This window comes from Anas acuta, chromosome 1, assembly GCF_963932015.1.
Source record: "Anas acuta chromosome 1, bAnaAcu1.1, whole genome shotgun sequence".
Classification (NCBI taxonomy): Eukaryota; Metazoa; Chordata; class Aves; order Anseriformes; family Anatidae; genus Anas; species Anas acuta.
Genome location: NC_088979.1, coordinates 55,753,793 through 55,770,635, shown reverse-complemented (window position 1 = coordinate 55,770,635; position 16,843 = coordinate 55,753,793). Strand labels below are relative to the sequence as shown.

Below are 16,843 nucleotides of genomic sequence, written 5' to 3'. Positions count from 1 at the left end.
CAGCCATTTTCATACTTAAAAACAACTGCCTAAAAAGTACTTTTTGACTTACTCCGCATAGTGGTAGAAAGGTGTAGGTATCTAATATTTTAAACCAGGGTGTGGCTTTGACTGTGCCTGAAAGGACACCCAACATTACCACTCCAGAAGTGGTCCAAAGAATCATTTAACTCTGAGCAGTAACATTGTACCCTCCATTTGATGAGCTTAGGCTACCATCTTCACTCAGCTTCCCCCTTCTGTGTGTCTGTGCGGTCACTCCCTGGATGTTGTGCACAACTTGCTGTCTTCCTTTGTTTTGCCCAGCAGTTAATCAGAGAATGATAGAATCATTAAGGTTGGAAAAGGTCTCCCAAGACCATCTGGTCCAACCATCCTCCTACCACCAATATCACCCACTAAACCATGTCCCTTAGCACTATGTCCAACCTTTCCTTTAACACCTCCAGGAATGGTGACTCCACCACTTCTCTGAGCAACCCATTCTAATGCCTACAAACTCCTTCTGAGAAGAAATGATTTCCTAATTCCAACCTGAACTTCCCCTGGTGCAACTTGAGGCCATTCCCTCTAGTCTTATGGCTAGAAGAGGCTGACCCCCAGCTCCTCATTGATGTAGCAGGCTCTAGAAAGCAAAAGTGTGGTTAAAGCCTTATCCTTCCCAACTGCTGTCCTTGGTAGCTTTGATGGTATTCATTCTAGTTTGGAATGAATACCACCAACTGTGTTTCCACAACCTTTGGTTTTAATGTTAACAGTTGCAGGACTTCCCACATGAAATTAAAACTAAAATGTACCTTGCTGAAAATAAAAACAACCTTGTTCTGTAGATAGAAAATACTGTACAAGATGATTGGCTGAGTTGCTGTGCTGTGTATTTGGAAAGAAAGATTCTTCATTTGAATATTTCTATGTAAAATACCATATCTTACTTTCATCTGAAACATTAAAAAACAACAATCCATGAACCCCATTTAAAAGGGATCATTTTCTTTCTAGCATTCCAACACAGTGAGATACAGAAATGCACAGAGAGAAGACAGTGAGATAAAGATGATCCAAGAAAAAAAAGAACAAGCTGAAATGAAAAGGTATTCAAAAATCAACAGTCTAAGTGCACACTTCTCTGAATTAAGTATTTTCTATATGAAGGAAAAAGTATTGATGAAAAAAAAAAAGAATATTTTTGCCAGGTATAATGCATATCACTTAGTAATTATTCTGTATTTTAAAAGGAAAGTCCAAGAAGAGGAGCTTCGAGAGAATCATCCATATTTCGACAAACCACTTTTCATAGTTGGTCGTGAGCACAGATTCAGGAATTTCTGCCGGGTTGTTGTACGAGCTCGCTTTAACGCGTAAGTTTATTTCATACCAACAGTTGGGTCAGATGAGTGTTTGTGTTCTTTCATGTTTTCTGAAACCTAGGCATAACTTTTCTTTTGAAAGGGAAACTGCCTACCATGTGGTCACAACAACAGCTGGCAGCCAGTTGCCTTTGGGGGTAGCCTTGCTCTGGAGGACAGGAACCAGTAAAATGCTGTGTAAGGGTAAACACACTTGAGCAGTCTGCAATGCAGAGCTGGAAGAAGACTGTGGGGAAACTGCAGGGTAGTGTTTTATACTGCCATTTTTAGGCCTTGGTGAACCAATTTGCTTTTCTGTTCCTGTCCTCATTATAAGGCAAGAAGTAACACCAACAGTTACTCACAGAGTAGAAAAAAGTGAAGATAAATGAATCCCACCTGTGCTCACCTGAAGACTCCTTAGCCTAGAGACTGAGAATGGGATGGGGGAGGTGTTCAGCTGTGGGAGATAGAAGCAGAAAAGCAGAAACCAGCTGAAAACCAGGAATATTCAGCACCTAAACTGTAGGTGTATGTGAGTCCACACTCAGTCCACAAGGAACAGGTGTACAAGTAGCATGATATAAAGTTATCTTACAACTCTTCTTTTGAACTTCTGTCTGTGGCTAGCACCCCTGTTGAGGGTGCACATCATCCTAAAGGGGTTAATGCACATCATCTTACCAATAAAGTGTGAGACAGAAGATAGCTCAAGGACATGAGCTTGGCACTGGAAAGATCTGGTTTGAGATTTTTCTCTGTGCCCTTCAACAAATTACTTTTAGGTAGAACAGGAAGGTTAGATACTCAGCTTTACAATACCTATATTTAAGTGTTCTGCCATTTATGCAGGACATCCTTGAGTTAGGTGCCTAGCTTTTCCATGCAGCCACTAACTTCATTGTGGTCCACTGGCCCATGAAGCACTTGCAAATTGAAAAAGAAAAACCAAACGCGCAAACACACATCTGAAATACGTGTCAGTGCCTGCTAGAATTCTGGACCGCCTAAAGGTAACAGGATATTTATATTAGCAGCAGTTTAATTAAAATGGTTGTAATTATGTGAGAAAATATGATTTTGTTAAACAATTTTTGTTTGTTTAAATCATGCCTACTTTAATAATTGCCACACCCAGCTTGCCAAGCAAGATACTCTTAGAGATCTTTTCAAACTGATAAGGTACATACTTTTTTTCTAGTAAAAAAGGCTGAGGAATGCCATTGTGTATAAAGTGGGAAAAATGTATGAGCTTAAGAAATCACAAAAATCAGTGGGTTCATTGACAAGGCACCAAAACAAGTATATTCTGTATACTGAAGTGTGCAAGTGGCTGAGCCTGTCTGTGAAAGATACGACTTGTTCTCCTTGTATGCATCTTGCATTCTTGCAATCCATAACCATGAAAGCTCTTCTAGTGGTAATGCCTCAAGTCAGGTCAGTCCTTTTTTCACTTTAAGCTCAGTGAGGAAGTGATGGCAATTTCACATCCCAATGGCTAGAGCCCTCACATGGGATATAGGATTCCTCAGTGCAGATCCTTTCTCTGCATGATTTGCTACAAGGATTTGAAAGATATGTAAAAAGTGCCCTTAACAACTGGGACAGAGGAGAATTCTTGGATAGGATTCTTACAGCTTCTCCTGCTGAAGCCATTCTGCGTTATATAAAAAGCCTAAATAATTGCTGGAACAAGATCTTAACTCATGTCACCTAGATACGTTATTACACAGAGCAGTTCTTACCCTCTGAGGCTGCCTAATGGGTGTTTGGATATTGTAGGTGAAGCAAGACAATTTTGGAGGAAAAAATCAGATCTGGAAAGTCTAGAAATATTAATCAGGAAATGACTGAATGAGTAATAAAAGAAATGAGGCTTGTGGAAGAAATTTTATGTCAAGTCCAATAGGTTTTGAGGTAAAAGGAAAGAACTCCTGAGGAAGCACTTTGGAACATAAAATTCAGTAGCAGGTCACCCCCAAGGAAAAGAGAAAATTAAGTCCTTGGTTACAAAAACAAGACCTAAAAAATTAGCCAGCTAAACAGTCATTACAGAAATTACATGTAGACTATGAACTGGTACTAGCTATGTTGACAATATGACTAAAATTGTGTCGAATTAAACAAAACTTATACAGACATTTGAAATTAAGCCAATATAAAATGTGTCCTTGATTTTGGTTATGAATTATGTTGAGGTGATGGATTCATGGTATAATGGCAATGCTGACGAAAATAAAATGTAAATGACTGTATCTTTTCTTCTTTTTATAGTTCTAAAACAGATCCTGTTACTGGAGCTGTGAAAAATACCAAATACCATCAGCTTTAGTAAGCACTGCAAAAGTAACTTTGCTTGGTCACATAAGCCTGCAATATAAGTGAGCACACACATGCATGTGTGTGTGTATGTGTGCATGCACATGTGTATATCTCTTCTTTCCCCAGAAAGGTTTTTCTCTCCATGGATTTGTATGGGGAGGAAGATGAATAGGCAGAGGATTATTTTTTATCAGTCTTCTTTCTTTAGTTGTTTGTAATTTCCCTAGTTCTACTACATATTTGTGAAATAGTGAAACCTTTGACATTTCTCAGTTTAATTTACTTTTCATAGGGAATTGCTTAACTGTGGTATAGACAAAACACAAATGACATAGTACTCAGCCTTTCTGTACTGCTTATCCTTATGTATTTTTAACAGTGACTTGCTGGGTTTGGTTACTTACCTGGACTGGGTCATGATCATTGTTACTATATGCTCCTGCATTTCCATGATGTTTGAATCCCCGTTTAGAAGAGTTATGCATGCTCCAACACTCCAGGTACTGACAATGAATCATATTACCTCTAATGAAGCACAGCCACCCTGTGTTTCTTCACTGCTTTTGCTAAATTATAATTTCTCTGCTTTGATTTTCAGATTGCTGAATATGTTTTTGTAATATTCATGAGCATTGAGCTTAATCTGAAGATTATGGCAGATGGCCTGTTTTTTACACCAACAGCTGTCATTAGAGACTTTGGAGGAGTTATGGACATATTCATATATCTCGTAAGTTTTTATATTTATGGGAGTTTTCTGTAGCATTCTTAATTTTGATCTCTTTGCATATATAAATGTTGACGAGTGTTAAAAGGTTTGGCTCAGCACCCTGGTGCAAATGCAGTAGTGTACTTTGTGTACAAACACAACTGTATTCATGTGCAATACTGTCAGTTATGTGTACAAATATTTGTTCAGACATTTAAGAATACACAGACGTTTGGTAAGTGTCTGGCAACTCAGTGTAGGTTTTACATTTTATGGTGCCTTTTAAGTGTTTATTTGTTGATCTGTTTTAAGTATTAGATCTCATTTCATTCCAATGTAAGCTCAAGATCTCTGACCTTGCTTTAGCATTTTTATGCAGGAGAATCTGCGTATCTATTTCTTTGTCATTCATTGCTTCCTCCCTCTTGACAGTTCTTCTGCTTTATAGAAGATATTTCAAAAGCCTCCACTATTTGACAGAAGGACACATCCTTGTTGCTGGTGTTGCTGTACCAGAAGGAAAACAAAGCAGTCGTTCTGTTATTGCATACCTATCAGAAACTGTTCTTAAGAAATTGTTCCCCAGAAATTTCTTGCGTTCCTCTTAAATTTAAGAGAAGGGCTTCCATTTCCTCTTCATATATGACAATAAATACCAGAGAATGTGTCAAAACCAGTGCTCGGTATAATACAGTATGAAATATTTTATAACTGAAGAAATTACTAAGTAAAATTGCTTTGATGGATTTAGATTAAATCTTTTAGAGATTAATCCACCAGACAGATGTGCTGCATAAAATTTGTCACGATCAATTTGTATCAAAGATTCCATTGTTACCATAAATAAAAATATGCATACTTACACAAAGCTTCTACTGTAGTATGCATAATCAGTAAGTGCCTTAGTCTCTTGAAATCCCTCTGAATCCCTTTGTTTGTTTGAAGAAAAAATTAAGCAGTGTACCTTGGTTATTCTAGACGTGCCTGTGATTTTAAAACAATATGAAAGAAAGTCGAAAGCACTGGCAAATGTTTTTGTTTTGTTAAGTGTCTGTCTCTTACCACTGTTTTTTTTTTTTAACAAATCCTGTTAAGTTTTAAATCATACTGGTGGTATCAGGTTGATCCTTCATTTTTTCATGCACATACCTCTGTGTAACACTCTCACCTCTGTCCTCCTGTAATAACACTGGCTTTATAAATGCTTATTAAAAAAAAAACAGAAGTAATTAACAGATTTTCTAATAAATATCTGCCTATCAGAGATTGTTCAGGCTACAAAACATAGCTACACTTTGGAATGCATATTATTCATATGATAAAACCACAGAATGACAATGCTACCTATACTTCTAACAAAGTGGTGGGAAGAACTGGTGAGGAAACTGTTAACACTTTCAAGGTGAGGATATTTCGATTTCAGGACAGAGTCTCTGAAATGAGAAGAGGCGGGAGAGATGGTACTCCCTGGTCCAGGAAAAGAGTTCATGTCCCTCCTCTGAATCAACCAATTTGATTTCTTCTTTTGGAACTGTTCCATCTGCTGAAAAGAATAAAATAGATTTTGAGTCAAAGGGGAAGACAGAGGCTGAGGCTGGTGCCCATTAGTTAGGACAATCAGCCAGGCTACAGATCTGAGTCCTCTTTCTAAATTAGTCTTTTTTTTTTCCCTTAATCTTCCCTTTAAGGAAGGGAAGCATTTATTGATCTTCTATACTGTTTTATGTCAGGTAAAACATTGTAATCCTGGTCCTTCTTTGCCTTTTCTGCTCTGTCTTTTCAAGGTGAGTTTGATATTCCTGTGCTGGATGCCTCAAAATGTCCCCGCCAAATCCGGAGCTCAGCTCTTAATGGTACTCCGCTGCCTCCGACCCCTTCGAATATTCAAACTGGTCCCTCAGATGAGGAAAGTTGTACGAGAGCTGTTTAGTGGATTTAAGGAAATCTTTTTGGTATGTCCTGGTTATTTTTTTTTCTTGTTTTAAAAAACAGATGTAGAGGAGTAATAAGATAACCATTTCTCTATATTGTTCATGTTATTTAATATCCATTGCTGTCTGTTTAAATCTCATTGTAGCTACCACTACAGATGAGCACAGAACAGGTTAAAAAGTAGGAATATAAATAACTCATTTTCATTTATAGTGAATACAGATACTGTAATAATTATTTTCAAATGATATTTTTTAGCATATATTTGGCCATAATTACATAGAAAGACTACTAAAAGGAAACCTACCCCCTTTTCACTGGTCTGTCTGGGGAAGGAAGATGAAAAGTAGGGTATGACAGCTCTTCAAGAAAAAAATTAACCTGGTCTCTGAGCTGAAGGTCTATAACTCTAATTTTTCTCGAAAGGCAACCAGAGACAATACAGTTGCTTATCATAGATCTGGATCTCATTATGATGTCGTTGTTACTATAAATGTTCATGAATACACAGTTATAGTAAAAGTAATGACTATAATGGAGTCTTTGACTGCTTGTTTAAAACCTAATCCGTTGTCTTGGGACCCAGCTTTTCCTAAGTGGTGTGTATCGGCCTAAATAACAGGCAGTTTGTGCTGGAACAGTATTAGGTCAGGTTGTTACAAAAAGCTAAGCTACAAGATATTTGTAGTCAGTTAGTAAGAGAGCAGTGACAAAAAGTACAAAGCTAGTTAGCATTTCATAGATGCTGTAACCTGTTAAAGATATTTACATCATAATTTGCTCATGCATATCTTTATTGTAGATATACTAGAATTAAGTATCCAACGATGGCTTACTTAGATTAATTGGTAAAGCCTGATTCAGCAAAGCAGAAGATGCACATATTTAAGTACTTATAGAATTCTCTATAAAGAGAATGGAAATTCTTATGTGTGCAGAATTTAGCAAGGTTGTACATTGAATGCAAGAAAGCTTTGATCCTTATCTACAATTCTTAGATGCTATATTAATAATATTAATAATAACACAGCACCTGGTTACTGGATAAGAACCTGAAGATACATGTTATGAAAGCCTTATCTCCAGGTTTATGTAACAAAATGATTCTTCCCGCATTTCACTGAAAGATTTGACCCCCTTTCTCAACTCTGCAGCAGGAGAGCTTGACAAGTCTAACTTCATCTTTACAGGTTTCTATTCTTTTGCTGACATTAATGCTTGTTTTTGCAAGCTTTGGAGTACAGCTATTTGCTGGAAAACTGGCTAAATGCAATGATCCTCACATCATCTCTAGGGTAAGAACTGCTTTCCTGTTTCAAAATAATAGTATGCTGTGCCATTTCTGCCTGCTGGGGAAAGCAAGTGGGGCAATCAGAGAAATCATATGAGAGATGGAGATCTTGGGCACTTTCTGTTTCAGAAGCAGGATGACAGAGGGAAACGTGATAAAGGAAGAAATGAATGAGGGTAAGGCTGTGTTTTCATGTCAAAAAGGAAAGTAAGTTCAGATATTGGGGACTGTCTGAAAAAGCCATGGAATTCATTCCATGTTATTTGGAAAGACTGTATGTCACATGGAATTAACCATGGAATATGGCACCTTTGCATTCCTAAATCAGTGGCTGAAAAATAGGTTAGGGTGCTGGATATCAAAAGTACTGGGAATGTTCTAGAGGTTCCATGAAGAAAGTTAGCTGTGTTTCTTACTTAATTTGGAGAAATATCATAATCACTTAAAGAACACAATGGTCTGTAGGAAAGAGGTGAAAGGCTAGATGGGCTTGCAAAATGAAGAGCGCTCTCAACCCTGGAAGGAGGAGAGTCTTTTGAATACTTTCTAAGCTGCATTTTTCCTTTGGGTAAAGGTCCATGACTATTAATTCCAGGATGGTAAAAAAAACTGTCATTTCCATTTACACCGGTTCCCTGTGGTGGCAAATGTGCTGTTTATATTGGCATTCTAGCCTCTCACACAGGCCATTATTTTATCTCTGTGGTTTATTTTACTATAGGAAGATTGTCATGGCATCTTCAGAATAAATGTAAGTGTTTCCAAAAATCTCAATTTAAAGCTAAGACCTGGAGAGAAAAAGCCTGGATTTTGGGTGCCACGAGTCTGGTGAGTTGCTACACATTGGCCTGTCTTTCTTCAAAATCTCAGCTATTAATGTAGAGTATGACTCAAATCTCATGGCATTATACTGCTAATGGAGGGTGTTTATTATAAGTAAAATATAGAAGAAGTCTAAGAATAATCTTACCATTATAGGTAATAAGGGTAAAAATTGTGGCATATTTAGTAATAAACCAGGCATGTGAAAGTTTTCCAGTCTTAGCCAGCTGTTCTATTCATAAAGCAGAAAGGAAAGAAAAAAAAAAGAAAGAAAAAAAAAAAAAAGCATAGTTTGTGAATTCAGGAATTAGACATATTATTATTATTACAGTTGGAGTAATTGGCTTGAACCAGGATTGTCACTTCATTGTGCTTAGTGATGTTATGAAGACATTCTAGAAGTGATTCTTCAACACCAGAACCTCAGAATAAATGGGAAAAGCTAGGAGGAAAAAGGAGTGGAAATCAATGTGCCACTAGAACCAGTGAACAAGTCATGCCTGAAACTAACCTTTCTCTTCTATGGCCCTCAGCTATGCCAGCTGCCAGCTGCTTCCTGTGTCCCATGTAGGGAATGTTTGGGGTCTATCTGGCACAACAGAGCAGTGATAATTCTTTAAGACCTAATATTATACTTGTGATTAATATTTTGATACAGTGCTTTTAATATTTCCTAAGACCTGAACAGGCAAAAAAACCTCTCTTTAATTGTTTGTATTTTTAAGTTGATTGGCATTTTGCAAATTCAGCTTAACAGCCACAATTATTTTAATTGGCTATATATGTGGGTAAAGAAAGCACCAGCAATGGTATATTCAGAGCCATCCTACAGTAATGAAATAATATGCTGTGATTCAAACAGTCAGTGAAACTCTGACATCTGCAGAAGTCTTGTTTCTGTATGCTTCAGACAAAATTCTTCCTGGAGTAAGTAAATTCAATCCACTTCAGCTTGATCCAGAAATAAGCAAAAACTGTCTTCATCAGCATAACTGTAAACTTTGAGGAATGTTTTGTTATTGTAGAAAAAGATTTTACCTCAAGGACATTCATGCCACCTGTTGGCCATGTCTGGCCAGATTTTCAAGAGCTGGATGACACATAAGGGCTACAAAAAGGGCAATAGTAAAGGCCACATAAAAACAAATATATATCAACCTCTGGGAGCTCTCTTTTTCACTGACTGGTTAGATTTTCAGAAGCACCAAGTACTCAAAGATTCTTCTGGAATCCAACTATTTGCATTTATAAGTTTTTGAAAATTAATTCAGCTCCTTGGAGTATTCATCTGAGATTGCAGAGGCAGAGCAATGTGTTAACCTAGCCCATAGAGGGGACTTTTAATGTTCAGCTGGAAAAATCCTCTTGAATCACAAATGATAGACAAAGCCAGAGCATATGGTATGGGAATGCCAAGAAGATGTGATTTCCTCTTAGCATGTTTTGCTTTAGACCATCAGTTTGTGGTGATAATGAAATTATGAATAACATTTGCAAAACTATCTCATTGACTTAGAAGTCTGAATCATTTATGTGGCTTTGAGATTGATCTCCTTAAGGTAAATTTAGGAGAATCTGGCCAGTGGCATTAAATCCATTTTTCACAAATACTGTGTTTTGCTTTATTGACAAAAACACCAAGATGCAGCAACATGTTAAAGATTAATTACTGTGAATCAGATTATGAATAACAATATAAAACATGCATAGGGATCAAGAAAAATAAAGCTATTCATATTTATTACTGCTGCTATTGTTTTATTATTTCTTGAGACAACTTTTCTTACATTTTTTGGTCTTTCACACCAACTTTGCAAGGTATTTAAATGTTAGACTATAAAGTATAAAGATAGCAAATAGAAAGAACAGCCTCATTTCAGGAGTTTACACCTATTTGTATACTCATTTCAGGGCAAATCCTCGGAATTTTAATTTTGATAATGTGGGGAATGCAATGCTGGCACTATTCGAAGTTCTTTCATTAAAAGGCTGGGTGGAAGTCAGAGATGTTATTATTCATCGCGTTGGGCCGGTAAGAAAAAGCATCAGAGTCTTTGAATTCTACAGCAAGTACTTTGATTTGTTTGGACAACTAATCATGTTTTTCTTCTATTCAGATCCATGGAATCTATATACATGTTTTTGTATTCCTTGGCTGCATGATTGGATTGACCCTTTTTGTTGGAGTTGTCATCGCTAATTTCAATGAAAACAAGGTACTGATTGAGATGATTTATTTTGTATAGAACTAGCACTGCAATAAATATTGAATGTGCTTTTACACATTCTACACTAGCTGGTGGTGTAAGACTGCCTTTAAGATGAACTTACTAGTCTTTTATTCTACAAGCATGGCCTCAGACACACCTGATCTATATCAGCTACAAAACTCAAGCCTGGGATGATAGCAATCCATCACATTCTCTTTCAAAGCTCTTTTAGTTTATTTATGATGCAGTCATATTGGCAGATGGAGACTGAACCTAAAGCACACTATATTTACAAATGCTCCAGAGTCTGCTCTTTTAGTTTGATGCAGGCATACATGCAGTGGCAGGTAAAAAGTCATGCTACACTTGTATGTTTTACAACTAAAGGGTCTCATTATAGCCCTGCAATTGTTTCAGATCCAGAGAAAGCTACATGGCTTTTTCCTGGCAGAGAGCAAAGCACACTGTAAAATTAATTGTCCATCACTCAACAAAAAAACAGAAAGTATTCTAGGAAAAAAAATGTGGTTTAAATGGCCTTTGTGGATTACCCTGAAAAGTAGAAAAAACAGTCCCTTTTTCTCTGAGTCTCTAGTGGTGCTCCTGTGACACCAAGACATACTTAGTAATTTTTATTATCTTTCAGTTCACAATGCCCCAAAATAATGAGATGACTGTGCTACAGCTATGTAGAGTGATATTTTTATCACTCATGGTACTGGAGGGAAAGGATCATTGTGTCCTCTGGGGCTTGGGGATGCAAGACATCCTGGTGAGCTATAGCTGGAGACAGACTGGGTGCTGGCATTGCCCCTGCTATGGCCCTGGCCTGAACTCTGTAGCAAACACAACTGTCAGGTGTGCCCTTTGAGGAAACCACTTGACTCCTTCTGGAAGGGAGCTGAGCAACACGCTACCTTCTCTTCAGTGTGGGCAAGTACAGCATCATGAGCTGCAGTTAAGGAGTAGTAGTGTACTAATTCTGTAGAATTTACTATGAGGAAAAAGAAAAATTAAAATTTGAATTTAAAAGATTAATATGTTGATTATGCAGAAAGAAAAAAAAAATAGCAGGATCAAGTAAAGTGAAAAAAAATACAGGAACTGAAAAAAAAAAATTAAAAAAAAAATGCAATAACACATAGAGAAGGCTAGAAATTAGTCCAAAAAGAATAGAGCAAAGTAGTCCAGTGGGGACTGTTTGAGGTTAGTGAAAGGGAGTAACAGTGTGAAGTTAATTTTCATCTTCTTAAAACTAACTACTTGGCCAACTATTGTTTTTTTAAGTAGGTGCTGGCTTTAGAAAGTTCATGGCTGATACATGGTTAAAATAGTACCAGGAATTGTTGAGGACGGTCAGAGCTGGACAATTACTGAATAAACTACTTTACATGAGAAGCAACAATTTTCTGAAAGAAATAATACATTTTCAGATATGCCATAATATTTCACAGGATGTCTATGAGCTTCAGGCCTAGAGATGTTGGACAGGTGACTCAGGGCTGGGTCTCCAGCAATCCCAGTTCTGCAGCCCAAAGCTCCCCAAGCCTCCTCTGTTGCACAGCCCCCATGCATTGCTTGCCGTGCCATGTGTCCAGTCAGCAGCAAAGATGTGTTTGACACAAACACTGTCTAGCAGCTTTGAACTGAGGTCTGAATGCAAACATACGTATGTCAGCAGTAGAGGCACTCACAGACCAAGCTGTGCTTTGTGACCCTTTGTAATAATCCAGCTGGTGGAGTGACAGTTTTTGAGAAACAGATTAACTTGTCAACTCTGTTTATAAATTTTATAGAGTTTCACTTTTTTGCCACCTTTTGTCTTATTTGTGGTGAAAGCTCGCCAAGAACATAAAACAGACACACACACTTGGATGAAAGAGTTGCCTTTAAGCTTTTCTAAGCAGTACGGTTTGGGGCCTGACACAAATAACAGGTATCCTTGTATCTGTTGCTTTGTCTGCATCATGTTTGAAGGCACCTGCTCCCAGGGTGCCATTTGGGGATGAAGCTTCATAAAGAGATTATGTCTGCTACAGAGGGAGCTCTCCTGACCTTATTAGCAGCACAGCCGGCTGCGGTTCCAGCGCCTACACAGGCCAATGCCGAGGGAAGCCCAGACTTAGCACGGCCTTGTACTACCTGGGCAGGCTGCCTCATGTCAGGGCGACGGGGCTCTGACATTTACCTTGAAAAGGTCTCGCTTGTGCCTGCAACTCCGGACTCTTTCCCTGAGATTTTACAGTTCTCTGAAGTGATGAGGACCCTATTTTGTTTTGAAGGTCATTCTGAATAATGTTGAATTCTGTTTAGAGTTTGCATATTTTTTTCCTATGTTGCGAAAACACATTACCATCTACCACAACCTGTCCTGAAGGTGTGTGTATCTCCACTTCTTCTTGCTCTTCCTTTGTGGAGAGCTCTTGTAGATTCACAGTATACTGTGAATTTACTTTATTTCAATTATACCCCAGCAGAAGAGCTGTGGAGAGCTGCAGCAGACTCTTAGAAGGTTTACTACCTAAGAAACTATAGAAGCATTGACAAGCCACAGGATTTTTTGCAGCAAAGTCCAGACAAAATCGACCACTCTAAAACAGCTCTTCCTGGCAAGTGATGTTCAGTCAAATGGAAGACATCCTACAGTGCTTCACTGGCCACACTGGGCTGCTGCTACAAAGAGCAACAACTGTGCCTGCTGAGTTGAGTCCCAGAAACTCACGGCTAATGCATCCCGAAATCCTCTTGAGTACAGGCAGATACTTTGACTCCTATACCCAAGCTGTGTGTTATTTAAGGAGAGTTGTGTATGTAACTTTATTTCAGACACCAAAGAGAATGTTGTTTTCATGTTTACAGCATTAAACGTTCTTGCTTTTATATGACAAAAGCTTTATACGCTTCTCTTTGTTTATTAAGGGGACAGCTTTACTGACTGTAGATCAGAGACGATGGGAAGATCTGAAAAGCAGACTGAAGATAGCACAACCTCTTCATCTCCCACCTCGTCCGGGTATCAAAGATATTTTGATTTTATTCATGTTGAGCCCTAGTGTTCGTAATTCCCCAGGAGTCCGAGATTCAAATTAAAATTGTAATCGTGAGGCCACTAGGAGGTTGTGCATAAGTTAATGTGGAAACAGGCTGCAACCACAGATCTCTGTGTAAGGCTATTAAAATCAACCCAAAAAAGGTTGCGCTTCGATGGTTTTAGGATAAGCCTTAATGAAAAAATGAATTTTTAAATGAAATATATTTGCAGTTGGCTGTTAATGATATGAATGGAATGTATTAACCTGACAGCAGTTGAATGATGCACTTGCCCTACAAGTACCAAAGCCTTCATGCAACACTGGTGTTCAGTATTTGAAATTATATGTTCAGAAGGCCTATTTGATATGGGAAATTGTAGCAGAAAATTAGAAATGTATTTCAAAACTGGTCAAGGATTATGTTGCCACTAATGAACATGGAAAATATGTCAAGAAGTGGAGAGGGAAGAATACCACTGTGTATTTTAACTCTCCTCCTGTAACTCTTTCAGATAACGATGGCTTTAGAGCTAAGATGTATGATATAACTCAGCATCCATTTTTTAAGAGAACTATTGCTGTGCTTGTTCTGGCCCAGTCCGTGCTGTTATCAGTTAAGGTAATTGTGTTTCTTTTTAAGTGTTTTATTATAGTCATGTAGAATGTATTGCACATTTCCTAACACCAATTAACGATCAATTGAGCCATTACTGTGATGAATGTAGTGAAACATATGATTTCTAGATACAGAAATCTCAGTTGGCACAGATCGCTGTAGATTAATTGTAACTTGTGGAGCTGAATCAGTTTCTGTTTTTTTGTAGTCTGGTCAACTATTTTTAATTTCCAGCTCAGCTGTAAATCCATGAGAGAAGAATACACCACAATGCTGTTCCTATCTGAATATATTTTAAAGTGAAATCTATTCATTAATAAATACTTCTAAGAAAAGTTAAGGCAAGAATAGACATTTATTTCTTTTTAACATCAACTCTTCTATGAACAGATTTTGTTTTCATTTCAGTGGGATGCTGCAGATCCAGTGACTGTGCCTTTAGCAACAATGTCTGTTGTTTTCACCTTCATTTTTGTCCTTGAGGTAAAGTAATATACTTTATGTCTTCTCGAGATTAAGAATAGTATGTGTATATTTTGTTTTGGTTTTAGGAATGCTGTCTCATTCTTCCCTAGTTTTATTTCATAACATGTACATTTGGGATTCTCCACGTTGTTTGTCCTGAAACATGTATTATAGGAATAACTTTTCATTTATTATAGTCATAATGCTCTGGCACCTTGAGCTTGGGGGTTTTTATATATGTTCAGCTCTCATCACTTCACGTTGTGTTTTTGGTGAACCCAGTGAACTCTTTTTTTTTTTACAGAACGTCTCAAATTAAATTCACTCTTCAACACAATGCCTGTCTGTCACAGGAGTTCTGCTTGATCCATTTATATTTTGCCTAGACCTTCAAGACAGAGGACATTAATCCCCACTGTTGTGTAGCTGTAACATCCTCAAAACTCTCACAGTTGTTGTTGTTTTTCCTTTTAAATTATTAATAATATTATTTTATTTTAATACCTTTCAATAAGCTATGTCAAATTCCAGTGTTGGCTATCTTTTGTTGTATAGATCTGGATCCTATATGGTAACTGTTCTGTATCTATGACAAAATTGTCATCAGAATCAACTGAGCAAGTTGCAGTTAGCCTGCTTTCATAAGACTGGAATCTAAGGACCTAAATATATTTTAAAATGCAATTATAAACTGTAAAATGTATTTTTTTAATTATTTTTATATATAAGGATATCCACAGCATAGCAAAGCACACATTTATGAGGTTAAAGAAGGTGCTTCCTCTGTTAATACGGAATTATTTTATAAGTTTGTTGTTGAGTATCTTTCTTTTCAGTCCCTTCTGAATATCTGATACTGACCACTATCATAAACAGGATAGTGGACTAGATTTCCCACCACTCTAATCCAATATGACAGTTCCTATGTTCCAGTGATAGGTTTTGCCAGCAGTGATGAATAAACAATGAAGTAAATACGTTGTAGCAGCCGTAGATAGAGTATGTCCATGTTGTTGCTTCTTTTTTCTCTGCCCAGGAGAAATCAATATCTCCTGAGAGACTGAGCAAACACAGAAAAGTTTGATTTTTATCATATATAGACAGGTTTTAACTTACCTAGTAACTATGTCTTCATAAATACTTTTCCTCTTACAGTGCCAGGGGAAACAAATGCACTTCTAGAATTTCAAAGGAACTTTTTCAGAGCCAGGAAAAAAATGTTGGCTGTCTCAACAGGCAAGCTATCACATTACAAGTGCACTCAATTTATGAAGATAGGAAGCAGCTTCCTGCCCAGGATCTTCCCTAATGCATCAGGATGATGTTTCAGACTCTGCTATGTATGTTGTCTGCTACCACTAGCAGATATGGTGCTTGAGGAAGGCCAAGCCTTTCTATCTTGTTAATGGCCCTGCGTCCAGTTTAATGAGTCTTGGTTCTGTCCTAAACCTCTAATGCTCACATCCTTATATGTGGTGTAGAAGAACAGGAAGAACTCAGAGATCTCACTTTTGTTGCAACACTGATGATCACAGAATAAAGCAAGATGTTATTTTTTATTTGCAGGGAGTAATATTCAGTTCAAGACTATAGACACCCCAACTTAGCTATTTAAATTATATAAATGAGGTAGGTGTTCAATTTGTTGCTGTAATCAGGAGAGATGTAATATGGGATTCAGTTGCCTAAATAACTGAAGGCATCAAGAGCTATTATGGATAGCCTAGTTGATCTCCCCTTGCCTCCAGAAGCTGCTACAGGAGGGCAAGGTTGTTTGCAGGTCATGTGTTATCCCTGACAGCCCCATGCAGCTCTCTCTGATATTCTAGGGCATCTGAACTGACTGGATAGAGGTGAGGCAAGACACCCTTGGGTACCTCAAATGCTAATTAGAGAGTCAGAGACTATGTTCTTTATTTGGGCTTCAGAAAATATACATTAGAAAACTAACCAAAGAAACAGATTTTTTCTACAAACTAGTGTCCCTTTATATGTTTTCAGAACATATAGTTTTAGTTTTCAGAAATTTCAAGAATACTGCTAAAAGGCAGTGTTGCAAGCTGGGATGGAAAAAAAAAATAAATCACGTAATGAATGC

General features: G+C 37.5%; 1 protein-coding gene across 2 annotated transcripts in view; it reads left to right on the top strand.

Moving 5' to 3' along the window:
- The window catches only part of NALCN (sodium leak channel, non-selective), a 229,320-nt gene that overhangs the window by 195,650 nt on the left and 16,827 nt on the right, over positions 1–16,843 (top strand). Inside the window, exons 21-33 of one of the 2 annotated variants that reach the window (XM_068677790.1) lie at positions 1,000–1,091; positions 1,236–1,358; positions 3,621–3,677; positions 4,048–4,168; positions 4,267–4,398; positions 6,162–6,329; positions 7,500–7,604; positions 8,322–8,428; positions 10,334–10,454; positions 10,540–10,638; positions 13,552–13,645; positions 14,177–14,283; positions 14,689–14,763. In XM_068677790.1, coding sequence (XP_068533891.1) covers positions 1,000–1,091; positions 1,236–1,358; positions 3,621–3,677; positions 4,048–4,168; positions 4,267–4,398; positions 6,162–6,329; positions 7,500–7,604; positions 8,322–8,428; positions 10,334–10,454; positions 10,540–10,638; positions 13,552–13,645; positions 14,177–14,283; positions 14,689–14,763 — 1,401 coding nt within the window. The remainder of the gene's footprint in view (positions 1–999; positions 1,092–1,235; positions 1,359–3,620; positions 3,678–4,047; positions 4,169–4,266; positions 4,399–6,161; positions 6,330–7,499; positions 7,605–8,321; positions 8,429–10,333; positions 10,455–10,539; positions 10,639–13,551; positions 13,646–14,176; positions 14,284–14,688; positions 14,764–16,843) is intronic. The other variant, XM_068677799.1, reaches the window with a different exon arrangement.